This window comes from Neoarius graeffei, chromosome 5 (genome assembly GCF_027579695.1).
Source record: "Neoarius graeffei isolate fNeoGra1 chromosome 5, fNeoGra1.pri, whole genome shotgun sequence".
Taxonomy (NCBI): domain Eukaryota; kingdom Metazoa; phylum Chordata; class Actinopteri; order Siluriformes; family Ariidae; genus Neoarius; species Neoarius graeffei.
The window spans coordinates 95687970-95702206 of NC_083573.1; the positions used below are offsets into that span (position 1 = coordinate 95687970).

Consider the following 14237-nt stretch of genomic DNA (forward strand, 5'->3'; position numbering starts at 1 on the left):
TTTATCTACTTTTAGGACTTGTGTGAAAATCTGATGATGTTTTAGGTCATATTTATGCAGAAATATAGAAAATTCTAAAGGGTTCACAAACTTTCAAGCACCACTGTATTCCATTCAGCTACTCGTCTTCGACTTGTTCAGTATCATGCTAGCTGAATGGAATATATCTGATATACCACTCAACGCCAGACAATATTATTTAAATATTTAACGTTTGAGAGTGGAGTATTTAATTAAAACACTTCTATATTAGAGTTGCTGTGCACAGTAATGATGATCGTTATGTGATCGTTATTGCTATTACAATGACCATCGGTCACCTCACAAGTTGGTGGGTAAAGAAATAAAGCTCAGATTCCTAAAGTTTGTTTGTGGAGGTTGTTTTTAAATGTGTAATGAGAAAAAAGTAATTACGAAATAAAAACAGAGGCTAATATATGAAAGATATATAGACCGATTCATTTATTTATTTGATAATTAAACCCACTGAAAAGTTGTGGATACAACTTTCGAATGAAAGGCACAGTAAAATCAGACACTGCTGATATAATACTCAATGAAAAAAATAATAATTACAACACAAAGCAGACAGGGTGTTTTTTTTTTTTCTTCTTTCACACTTACAAATCGCTCACACCTGCTGCTAAAGAGGTGCGAATCAGTCCCAGGTAGAGCAGAGATCTCGCACATGGATGAAACCGGATGACGTGGAACGATAGTGAAGAAACGACACTTATTGCTTTTCCATGTTGGAACGTTCGAGGTGATGTGAAACCCTGTAGAACCCAGTTCCCGCCCTAATCTCATCTCGGACGTAGGGTAGGTAGGTAGGTAGGTAGTCAAGGTCTTCTGGATCTCACGGGTTTGGCACAAGTCCAATGTTAAATTAGATTACAGCAGGGCTCGAGTCTGAGATTAGATTACGGAAGGAACCAGGTTCTGCGAGGTTGGAGATCTCCAGGAACGAAGTTCACACTATTGTCAGAGAACAGTAACTTCATACAAAGGGAAGATATGTCCTAAGCTGAAGTGATGATCTAGTTTTCAGATTCTAGCTCCTTCCCAAAGCACAAAGAAATCATGATTTGTATCATTCTCACACACATCCTGGTCTAATTCACTAGTCCAACAAGTGGAAAATCAAACCTAGTGTGCTGATCATTTGTTTTTTGTTTAAAGAAAAAGGCAGGAACAGGAAAAATGGCAGATTGATAGCTGAAGGTTAACTGATCTTAAGTGTCAGAGGTGTGTGATTAAATTGCAATGAAATCAATTTCTGAGCTGTGGTAGGTTCAACTTTGGACGTAGGATTGGTGCACCGCAGCATGTTAGCATGTCTGCTTTCAAACAGAGGTTTGAGTTGGACCTGGTGGTTGTTTATTCAGAATATCCTGGATTAAGTTCAGACCGTACAAGATGTGCTTGAGGAATACAAGCAAAAATCGTCCATAAAAAGTGTCCGTTTTCACCGTGCCTTGGGCACGCGTAATCACATCAGGATTTTGAAATGTACACGGGTTGGAGCGACATATAGCCAGACTCTTTGGTATATGTGAAAGCAGAACCAGCTGGAGCTCATTATTTTGTTCTGTACATACACCCTAAACCCTCACTTTGCTTGATTGCCAAACATCAGATCACTGGAAGTCTTGAGATTTAGTGAAGAAAAGGCCTGGGTTGGGTTGGGTTCCTCCTGAGCTGCTGTGTGCTGAACTCTCCAGCTGCCTTTCTGAGTATGCTCACATCTCACCAAGCAACTCTTTGGAAGAAAAGTACGATACCTGCTTCTTCTTCTTGAAGACCGTCAACTGTCAGAGATTATCAAACGATGAGCTCTGAGCGGAGACTGAACTGAAACACGAGCAAGTTTCCATGAATTCCACAGTTTTTCCATCATCGATCATATCATGGACGCTTGAGGGCTGATCTTGAGTAAACTGGGGGGGGGGGAGGTGTTCTTCCTTTCCATCCAATATAGAGATCTTCATCCAGCTGTCATGCTTTGAAGAGAAACTAAAAGCAATTTCTAAAAGTCAGCAGGCTGGAACATTAACGCAGATCTTGGAGCTTGTGGAAATTTTCCTCCTTTGCTCCGAAACAGCTCCTCCGCTACCCAAAGAGCGAAAGAAACTGTTAGTATGTCAGTACCTGCTCCCTGACAGTCCACTCAGTCATTACCTGGCTGTGCCACTGAGCTCGGTGAGATACTGCCGGAGCTCTTTAGCAGCTGCGAAGCGTCCGTAGCGCACCTTGGGCTTGACGCACTCTTCCAGCAGGGCGTCGAGATGCCCGTCTTTCCCGATGTTGGGTGGTGGATCGTGCAGCAAGCCCCCGGTGCTACCTCTCCACGTGGCGTAGCGAGACAGCAGGTTCTGACAGATGGCGTAGTAGTTGTGGTCGACGGTGACCCTTGAGCACAGAGCGTCTTTGGAGAAAGAGAGGCAGGCCTCCTTATCGCACTCCTCGAAACGGCTCTCGTACCACACGTCGTAGTTCTCTGGCTTATCTGCGGAGAAACAGAAGGAAACCAAGGGGTCAGGAGTGAATTAAGCAAATAATAAAACTCTTGAACTGTATTGATAAAAAAGATAACCAATAACAAGTGGGATGAATTGGAGTTGCAGTCATCACCCTGATAACTAAAAGTTGATGATTTTCTGAAGAGCATCCCAAAAGTGTTGTGCTTTATTCCTCTTATATACCAGCAACTTGCCACTGATGACAATCTACGACAGGACTCATGTTTGTTCATGTTATGTTGCTGGTCATATACAGCGGGGCAAAAAAGTATTTAGTCAGTCACCAATTGTGCAAGTTCTCCCACTTAAAAAGATGAGAGAGGCCTGTAATTTTCATCATAGGTACACTTCAACTATGAGAGACAAAATGAGAAAAAAAATCCAGAAAATCACATTGTCTGATTTTTAAATAATTTATTTGCAAATTATGGTGGAAAATAAGTATTTGGTCAATAACAAAAGTTCATCTCAATACTTTGTTATATACCCTTTGTTGGCAATGACAGAGGTCAAACATTTTCTGTAAGTCTTCACAAGGTTTTCACACACTGTTGCTGGTATTTTGGCCCATTCCTCCATGCAGGTCTCCTCTAGAGCAGTGATGTTTTGGGGCTGTCGCTGGGCAACACGGACTTTCAACTCCCTCCAAAGATTTTCTATGGGGTTGAGATCTGGAGACTGGCTAGGCCACTCCAGGACCTTGAAATGCTTCTTACGAAGCCACTCCTTCGTTGCCCGGGCGGTGTGTTTGGGATCATTGTCATGCTGAAAGACCCAGCCACGTTTCATCTTCAATGCCCTTGCTGATGGAAGGAGGTTTTCACTCAAAATCTCACAATACATGGCCCCATTCATTCTTTCCTTTACACGGATCAGTCGTCCTGGTCCCTTTGCAGAAAAACAGCCCCAAAGCATGATGTTTCCACCCCCATGCTTCACAGTAGGTATGGTGTTCTTTGGATGCAACTCAGCATTCTTTCTCCTCCAAACACGACAAGTTGAGTTTTTACCAAAAAGTTCTATTTTGGTTTCATCTGACCATATGACATTTTCCCAATCCTCTTCTGGATCATCCAAATGCTCTCTAGCAAACATCAGACGGGCCTGGACATGTACTGGCTTAAGCAGGGGGACACGTCTGGCACTGCAGGATTTGAGTCCCTGGCGGCGTAGTGTGTTACTGATGGTAGCCTTTGTTACTTTGGTCCCAGCTCTCTGCAGGTCATTCACTAGGTCCCCCTGTGTGGTTCTGGAATTTTTACTCACCGTTCTTGTGATCATTTTGACCCCACGGGGTGAGATCTTGCGTGGAGCCCCAGATCGAGGGAGATTATCAGTGGTCTTGTATGTCTTCCACTTTCTAATAATTGCTCCCACAGTTGATTTCTTCACACCAAGCTGCTTACCTATTGCAGATTCAGTCTTCCCAGCCTGGCGCAGGTCTACAATTTTGTTTCTGGTGTCCTTTGACAGCTCTTTGGTCTCGGCCATAGTGGAGTTTGGAGTGTGACTGTTTGAGGTTGTGGACAGGTGTCTTTTATACTGATAACGAGTTCAAACAGGTGCCATTAATACAGGTAACGAGTGGAGGACAGAGGAGCCTGTTAAAGAAGTTGTTACAGGTCTGTGAGAGCCAGAAATCTTGCTTGTTTGTAGGTGACCAAATACTTATTTTACTGAGGAATTTACCAATTAATTCATTAAAAATCCTACAATGTGATTTCCTGGATTCTTTCCCCCCATTTTGTCTCTCATAGTTGAAGTGTACCTATGATGAAAATTACAGGCCTCTCTCATCTTTTTAAGTGGGAGAACTTGCACAATTGGTGGCTGACTAAATACTTTTTTGCCCCACTGTACATAAACAGGGATCACACTAACGCAGAAATCGTGCATTTTTACACAAAAACATGCCAACCCCCCTCAAACAAAACACAGTCACCAGTGTGCAACTCTTTGTTTTTCCACTGCTTTAAGCATTCTTTTAGCGATGCCATATCTTTGTGCTGTATATGGTTGTGGTCACAACAGGACTCGTGACCGTGGCACGTTCTGATTTTTTAGAATTCCGTCCGTGATTCGGAAAGAGGGCGAGGAAACACGGCTGAACAATAATCGGCAGGGCTGATCTAACAAAACCAAAACAGCTCGTGTTTGCAGTAATCATTTTTTCTCGATCATATCATGGAAGAATTTTATTTCGTGTTGCTAGAATTTTGCTATAAAATGAGCGTTCTCTTACTATTTCGCTTCTAGGAGTGCCAGCAAAATTATACGATAGAAACAATCCAGACTGGGCACCCACTCAGAACACGGGCTATGTTTCAGCCAAGGTTGGACTTGATTCTTCGGCAGCCGAACCAGACAGAACGCGATATCTGGGTACTCGATAGTCAGTAGAAGCGTCTTCAGAAAAGTCTGACTGTTTTTTTAGATAATACGGGTCAAAATCACACATATCTATCTTGTGTTTGTATCGAATCTTCGCTCGAGCGTTCAAATCGTGGTAATACTGAGAAAATTCAGCACTGTTTACAGACACGCTTTCAGTGGCTGCCAGCCTAGTTGTTTTATCTGTCCACCATCATGGCGGACGCTCATGACGTAACACGTTTTGATCACGTGGTTGCAAGTCATCTATACCGTGAGTAGAGAAAAACAAAATGGCAGAACATGTTGCTGAGCCAACCGAGGACAAAATAAAACTCTACTTGAAAACAACCCCCCCCAAAAAAAAAGGAATGAAAGTATTTGATGGTAAGAACTTCTTTTTTTTTTTCCCAAGAATTATTATTTTCGTATTTTTCACAAATTGCTCCTGTCATTTCACCGGTTGGTTTACAGTCTAAGTGGAAATGATTTTGTCGGACGTTTTGTATTAAGTTTTTATTTATCGAATTTGCAAAACATAAAAAATAAAAATGCTCCGTTTCTCAAAATGCGGTGAATGTTGATTGAATAAAACAGTTATTCCACTCAGTCTCATCGTACATGGATTATCAACTCATGTAGGACCGGAGTTCGTGGAATAACTTAAATATTTGCCCCTCTGACTGTTAGATATGAAAATATATAAAAAATTTGGGGCCCCAAAAAAGAAAAAAAAAATGCCAGAGACCCCAATTTGGTCAGTCATGCGGGTACCTGGACGTAGCACAAAAAATCCTAGCGCCATCTCTGATAAATGTGGTTCAGATTACATACAAAGAGTCAGCTCCATAATTATTGGCACCCTTGGTAAAGATAAAAATAAAAGGATGTGGGTTTTTTTTGTCTTTTTGGTTAATTAGTTTAATCCAACATTGAAAGAAATTGAAACTTTTAATGAATAACTACATGTTAATTATTGGCACCTATGCATCTGCCAACGTAATCACACCGAGTCTGGTCCTGTAATGCTGGACGAGACTGGAGAATACACAATCTGTAATTGTAATGAATCACCGTTAACATCGATGCGTGTTAAATAGCATTAATGAAGGCAATAAAGAGCAAAAAAAAAAAATAATAATAATTAAAACACAATCATTTGCTCCTCGACTCCACCTCTGATCCATCCAACTTCTCTTTCAAACTTCTCTGGGTTTAAAATCACAGCCTGAGCAATGAGTGCAAATAAATAACGTTTGCATTGAAGAGAAAGTCGCAGTTCCAGGTAAATCAACACGATCCATAAGCCTAAAAGCTTGTAATGCACTGCAGATCCTCTTCCCTTCCAACAACTCAAATAAAATTCTCTCTCTCCCTCATCAATCAATCTCTCCACTCCGAGAGCCGGATCCGCCACGAGGAGATGATGGTGTAGACGGAGCGCTGCCAATTTCTCCGCAGTCGGCCTTTCTGGATCTCCCACACAGGCCTGGACCACAAATCTGCTTCATTAGCCTCAGACCTACCACAGAGACCGTGCGTGCATGTGCGCGTGTGTACACATGCATGTGTATGTCCTCAAGGATGATGATCAGAATAGAAACTAAAATCTGCAATTTTCTCAAGCCAAAGAACACCAGCAGTACTTAATTCCCCCTCCAAGCAAATTTTGCAAACCAAATTTGCTGATTTCCAATTCAAACAAGCTCCAGTGTCAGACACAATCACAGCCAATATTCCAGACACCCTCCCCAAACACACACACTCTCCCTGCCCTGTTCTCTCTCTCTCTCTCCCCTTCTCTCTAATCTGCACTTACACCTCAGGGGGTTATAAGAGGTGAAGGAATAAAGAGGAAGCGGCGTGTTGATATTTCTCCAGCCGAGTGGAGCTGCTCTACAGGGCTAAACTCTGTCACGGCTCAAGATCTTCATGCTTGGCAGCGTTACCCGAACATCCTGTTCCCAAAGACCTCAAACACCGGCGGCGATCCAGAATCACTTTCCATCTCGTATGTAGAGAAAATCCTCCGCGCTGAACGAACTCGGAGTCGAATTACTGCCTTTAAGTATTCGCCAGAGCTGGAAAGTACTTTAATAAACACACTGACTGAGCTCACTGCAGCTCACACCAACAATACGGTCAGCTGATTCAGGAATAAATGGTGTGTACGGCTACTTTTGGTATAAATTATTTAAAAAAAGATAATAATAATAATGAAAATTTCACATGCATGTCTTCAGTCCCACGATTTTTTTCCCTTTTATTTTCTGCTCTGCCCAAATCGTGAGTGTGAAACTGGCATTTTATTTGCCTATTATTATTAATTTATTTATTAATTCATGACAGATTTTGTTTATCCATTGATTATTACATTTAAAGTTGTGGACCGTCTACGAAACATGTTCCTTCCTGTTAAAGCAGTGATTCCTCCTGTGTATGTGGCACGTCCGCCGTACAAGTCCCTGTAAATGTTGCTACCATAGAAACAATAGCATATTAGAACACTACTGTCAGAGCTGCTGTTATAGGAAATGCATCAACACCTTCTTCTACTGACTCAGCTCACTGATCACAACATTACTGCACCGTCGTTTCCTCATCGACTCCAATGAACACTCTGGGTGAAAGACACGGCGCTGTAGGTGGAAGACGTGATGCGGCGCTGGGGACGGAGGGTGGAGACACGGCGCTGTAGGTGGAGGACGTGACGCGGTGCTGGGGACGGAGGGCGGAGACACACCAAGCTGCGTAAAGAGGCCGTGTCCTTGTGAGTGAACTCTATCCACTTCCTGTGAGCTGGAAATACAGAGCTGCTTCTGTTACACTGCTGGCACTGGGACAGGACTGAGCTCAGGAGGGACTGACACAGTCTACACCTCACACACACACACACACACAGGGTCTCACACACACTCAAACACATGCTTCAACACACTCTCTCTCTCTCACACACACACACACGCTTGAACACACGGATACACATTGCTAACATGCCTCACTCACACATGCGCAAACACACTCTCAACACACACACACACACACACACACACACACACACACACACCACTGTGGAGGCTGACCTATTTGATGTTCAAAGTATATCCTGCATCTCCATCTGCCAATCTCACTCTCTCCTTCTCTCTCTCACACACACACACACACACACTTACTGCAGCACTGCCTAATGTCTCTTATTTTGGAAAACACCTTATTAGTCTGCAGATTTTATACGGAGTCATGAAGTTTTACTGGTGAAACACTTTTCCTGGAATAAATAACTGGCAATACAATGCAACTGTGAGACAGCTACATTGATTTCACAGCTCTGTAACCTGCAAACACACACACACATGGGGGCGGGGGGGGGGGGGCGGGTCCAGGCTTTGCGAAATCCCCAGCCCACCCTTCACACCTCCACTCCACGTCCCCGGTGCAGGTCCACAGCTCTGCCTGTATCAAAGCCCCAGCTGATAGAGCACATGTCTGAAATCCAGCGCAGGCCTCCAGGGGAACCGACATGTCTAGTGTGGCAAATGTGTGACAAATGTTTCGGAAACAGAACTCAGCATGAAGCTCAGCATCCTCACTGGAAGGCGGGAAAAAAAAAAAAATCAGAAAAGATTCAAAACTCATCCCACATCTGAGTTTCTTCATCCAAGAAACAAAAACACTCCCCAGTACACCGGCACGCCTTCCTCACGACTCAGGACCAACACGGGGATATTCAACTCCAACACCAATCGTCTCCCTCAGCAGGATCACTCTCAGGGGAGCTTCAGGTCACACGAGGAGGAACCAACACCCTCCAGGATTTCACAGTCATTTTAAACACGTCACATGTTTATTTAATAACACGCAGCTGTTTACAAGCGCAGCAGGGACAGTTCTGGGAAACTCATTCCGATTATATTTTGATAAATTACCAAAAGATTAAAAATTCAATCTCAATCTTTAAACCATTATGATGTCGGAGCTCTCGGTATTGGCTGACACTTGATCCTGAAGCTCGTCTGACTTTCTCCCACTGTAATAACGAAGTGTTGTGGCTGTCAGGACGCCTGCTTCTGTTAACGATCCTAATAAAGCTCCCCTCCTAGAACTGCCACCTTATTGTGGTGGAGGGGTTTGTGTGCTTGAATGATCCTAGGAGCTATGTTGTCGGGGGCATTATGCCCCTGTTAGGGTCTCCCAAGGCAGACAGGTCCTCGGTGACAGGCCAGACCAAGAGCAGTTCACCAAAACCCTTATGGATAAAATAAAATCAAGGACCGTGACGTCGCCCGGTATGGCGCAGCCGGGGCCCCACCCTGGAACCAGGCCTGGGGTTGGGGCTCGTATGTGAGCGCTTGGTGGCCGGGCTTTTGCCCACGGGGCCCGGCCGGGCTCAGCCCGAAGCGGTGATGTGGGCCCGACCTCCTGTGGGTTCACCACCCACAGAGGTAGCCGTAGGGGGCTGGTGCAGTGTGGATTAGGTGGCAGTCAAAGGCAGGAGCCTCGACGACCTGATCCCCGAATACAGCGGCTAGCTGTTGGGACATGGAATGTCACTTCGCTGGGGGGGAAAGAGCCTGAGCTTGTGCGGGAGGTTGAGAGGTACTGGCTAGAGATAGTCGGGCTCACCTCCACGCACAGCTTGGGCTCCGGAACCCAGCTCCTCGAGAGAGGCTGGACTCTCCACTCCTCTGGAGTCGCCCATGGTGAGTGGTGGCGGGCTGGTGTGGGCTTGCTTATAGCTCCCCAGCTCAGCCACCATGTGTTGGAGTTTACCCCAGTGAACGAGAGGGTCGCCTCTCTGCGCCTTCGGGTCGGGGAGAGGGCTCTTGCTGTTGTTTGCGCCTATGGGCCGAATAGCAGTATAGAGTATCCGGCCTTCTTGGAGTCCCTGGGAGAGGTACTGAGAGGTGCTCAGACTGGGGACTCCATTGTTCTACTGGGGGACTTCAACGCTCACGTGGGCGACAACAGTGACACCTGGAGGGGCGTGACTGGGAGGAACGGCCTCCCCGATCTGAACCAGAGTGGTATTTTGTTATTGGACTTCTGTGCTAGTCATGATTTGTCCATAACAAACACCATGTTCGAGCATAGGGGTGTCCATAAGTGCACGTGGCACCAGGACACCTTAGGTCGGAGGTTGATGATTGACTTTGTTGTGGTTTCATCGGATCTCTGGCCCTATGTCTTGGACACTCGGGTGAAGAGAGGGGCTGAGCTGTCAACTGATCATCACCTGGTGGTGAGTTGGATCTGCTGGCGGAGGAGGAAGCCGGACAGACCTGGCAGGCCCAAACATATGGTGAGGGTCTGCTGGGAATGTCTGGCCGAGCACTCTGTTGGGGAGGTCTTTAACTCCCACCTCCGGGAGAGCTTCTCCCAGCTTCCGAGGGAGGCGGGGGACATTGAGTCTGAGTGGACCATGTTCTCTACCTCCATTGCAGACACAGCTGTTCGGAGCTGTGGCCACAAGGTCTCTGGTGCCTGTCGTGGCGGCAATCCCCGAACCCGGTGGTGGACACCGGAAGTAAGGGACGCCGTCAAGCTGAAGAAGGAGTCCTATCGGGCCATGTTGGCCTCCGGGACTCCGGAGGCAGCTAATGGGTATCGGCAGGCCAGGCGTGCCGTAGCTCGGGCAGTTGCGGAGGCAAAAACTCGGAACTGGGAGGAGTTCGGTGAGGCCATGGAGGAGGATCGGTCAGCCTTGAAGAAATTCTGGCAAACCATCCGGCGCCTCAGGAGGGGGAAGCAGTACTCTGCCAACACTGTTTACAGTGCGGGTGGGGAGCTGTTGACCTTGACTAGGGACATTGTTGGGCAGTGGAAGGAATATTTAGAGGATCTCCTCAATCCCACCGTCACGTCTTCCATTGAGGAAGCAGAGGCTGATGACTCAGAGGTGGACTCGTCCATTACCCAAGCCAAAGTCACTGAGGTGGTTTTCAAGCTCCTCGGTGGCAGGGCACCAGGGGTGGATGAGATCCGCCCTGAGTATCTCAAGTCTCTGGATGTTGTGGGGCTGTCTTGGCTGACATGCCTCTGCAGCATCACGTGGCAGTCGGGGACAGTGCCTTTGGAGTGGCAGACTGGGGTGGTGGTCCCTCTTTTTAAGAAAGGGGACCGGAGAGTGTGCTCCAATTATAGGGGAATCACACTTCTCAGCCTCCCCGGGAAGGTTTACTCCAGGGTACTGGAGAGGAGAATTCAGCCAATAGTTGAACCTCGGATCCAGGAGGAACAATGCGGTTTCCGTCCTGGTCGTGGAACACTGGACCAGCTCTATACCCTTCATAGGGTGCTCGAGGGTTCATGGGAGTTTGCCCAACCAGTCCACATGTGCTTTGTGGATCTGGAGAAGGCATTCGACCATGTCCCCCATGGTATTCTGTGGGGGGTGCTTCGGGAGTATGGGGTTCGGGGCTCTTTGCTAAGGGCTGTCCGGTCCCTGTACGAACGGAGCAGGAGTCTGGTTCGCATTGCCGGCAGTAAGTCAGACCTGTTCCCAGTGCATGTTGGACTCCGGCAGGGCTGCCCTTTGTCACCGGTTCTGTTCATAATTTTTATGGACAGAATTTCTAGGCGCAGCCAGGGGCCGGAAGGAATCCTGTTTGGGAACCACAGGATTTCATCTCTGCTTTTTGCAGATGATGTTGTCCTGTTGGCTTCTTCAAACCAGGACCTTCAGCATGCACTGGGGTGGTTTGCAGTCAAGTGTGAAGCGGCTGGGATGAGAATCAGCACCTCCAAGTCCGAGGCCATGGTTCTCAACCGGAAAAGGGTGGCTTGCCCTTTCCAGGTTGGTGGAGAAGTCCTGCCTCAAGTGGAGGAGTTTAAGTATCTCGGGATTTTGTTCACGAGTGAGGAAAGGATAGAGCGTGAGATCGACAGGCGGATCGGTGCAGCCTCTGCAGTGATGCGGTCGCTTTACCGGTCCGTCATGGTGAAGGAGCTGAGCCAAAAGGTGAAGCTCTCAATTTACCGGTCGATCTACGTTCCGACTCTCACCTATGGTCATGAGCTTTGGGTAATGACTGAAAGAACAAGATCGCGGATACAAGCGGCCGAAATGAGTTTCCTTCGCAGGGTGGCTGGGCGCTCCCTTAGAGATAGGGTGAGAAGCACAGTCACTCGGGAGGAGCTCGGAGTAGAGCCGCTGCTCCTCCACATCGAGAGGAATCAGCTGAGGTGGCTCGGGCATCTCTTTCGGATGCCTCCTGGATGCCTCCCTGGGGAGGTGTTCCAGGCATGTCCCCCCGGGAGGAGGCCCTGGGGAAGACCCAGGACACGCTGGAGGGACTATGTCTCTCGGCTGGCCTGGGAACGCCTTGGTGTTCTTCCCGAGGAGCTGGCCGAGGTGTCTGGGGAAAGGGAAGTTTGGGCTTCCATGCTCAGACTGCTGCCTCCGCGATCCGGCCCTGGATAAAGCAGAAGACGACGAGACGAGACTTGGGATTAAAAAAAAGATGACATGTCCGTTAACGTCACCTTTCAGAGCACGAGTAAAAACTAAACATCAGCAAGTTGGATCAGAAAATACCCCAAACCTGATTCAATTTAAAATAAATAAATAAATAAATAAATACAAACAACAAAATATAGATAAAGCACCACAAAAGGAAAAGAAATGACAAAAGATACAACAAAAAAAACAGAAAACAAAATAAAGGTAAAAAAGACAAAAGGAAAAGAAAAAACATACCAAACAAATAGCAACAACAACAACAACAACCACCAGAAAAAAGACAGGAAGCACAAAACAAAATGCAAAACAGAAAACAAAAACAAATAAACAAAAAAACAGGAAGGACTAGGCAAAACGCTAAGCAACAAAAAAAATCATAGAATAAGATACAAAGCACAAAATAAAATAGAAACAGAAAAAAACCCACAAGAAGCACAACCCCCCCCCCCAAAAAAAAACCTAAACAAAACAAAATGCTAGAGCAAAAAATAAAAAGATTGATAAATACATAAAAAGAGAAAAAAAAACATCCAGGAAAAAAAATGATAGGAAGCACAAAACAAAATGCAAAACAGAAAACAAAATGAATAAACAAAACGAAAAAAACAACAAAAAACCAAAACAGGAAGCACAAGGCAAAATAAAAAAGAAAAATAGAACAAAATACAAAAGCACAAAACAAAATAGAAACAAAACAGAAACAAGCATAAAAAAACAAAAAATCTAAACAAAACAAAAAATGGTGGAAAAAAATGCAAACACAAAACCTAACAAAATTAAAAAACCCAGACAAACAAATAAAAAGACTGATAAATAGATAAATATGTAAAAAAACACAGAAAAAAAGACAGGAGGCACAAAAAAAACAGGAAGGACAAGGCAAAACAACAAAAAAGGAAAATAAGTAAGATACAAGGCACAAAACAGAAAAAGCAAATAAAAAAACTAAATGCAAAACAAAGTGATGAAAAAACCCCAGCAAAAAACAAAACTGAACAAAATATAACAAAACACACAGAATGAATAAATGAATAAATATAAAATAAAAAACCCAAACTCTGCAATGGCTTTTTGTAATGAACAAACGAGTTCCACTCCAGCAGGGAAAGTGTGAGAGACCATTAAAACTTTCAGTGAGAGAAAACATCTGGAATATTTCAGAAAACTAATTACTGGCGTGCGTCAGATTGGAAAACAGATCAAATCGGATTTGATCAGAGCATCAAATCCTCCAGGCATGCTATTTGGTTGCGGATTTGAATAAATTTAGAAAATTTTGTGAACTGCCAAAATACTCAAAATTCGGGAGAGGTGTTGACTTGCGGTAAATGTGCAAACGTAATATTTGCCATTTTGCATCTGATTCCACGTCCCATTCCGTGTTTTACGGACTGACCTTGACTCCGATTATGCGTGTGTAATGAGGTTTGTGACTGGAAGAAAATGTGTCAAGCGTTAGTAATGTGGCCAATCGGCGACGTGAATATATAGTAGCTCGTTCTTGCTTCTTTACAACGCGGTAACCGCATTTTGAAATTAGAAAGTGAATATTTTGAATGATGACAAAATTATTGATCGAAAAGAAGAAAACTGAGCAAGGGAAGTTGATCGTGGGTGCAGAGTGAAATGGAATTGGGAATGGTGTTCAAAACCGTTAAAAGTCGTTTATAACAATAAAGAAATGGACACCACTGTGGGGGAATATTACCGGAAAGTTGACATTGCTGGTAAATGCAGGTGCATCTTGTGTGATGCAGAGACTAACTATGCTGATCGTGGGTGCGTTGCCCTGGTCGACCATATCAAAACAAAAGGACACGCATGGAAACTATGAAAAGCGGTCAAATCATTAACTGCCGAGTAATTTTTTCACTCGTCACTGGGAAGAT

At 45.2% G+C, this 14237-nt stretch overlaps 1 protein-coding gene across 2 annotated transcripts in view; it reads right to left on the reverse strand.

Moving 5' to 3' along the window:
* Positions 1–438: 438 nt before the first annotated feature.
* Positions 439–14237, reverse strand: part of dipk2ab (divergent protein kinase domain 2Ab) — a 142353-nt gene continuing 128554 nt past the window's right edge. For both annotated transcript variants that reach the window (XM_060920735.1, XM_060920736.1), the window contains exon 4: positions 439–2506. In XM_060920735.1, the coding sequence (XP_060776718.1) occupies positions 2175–2506 (332 nt within the window). In that variant the 3' untranslated portion in view covers positions 439–2174. The remainder of the gene's footprint in view (positions 2507–14237) is intronic.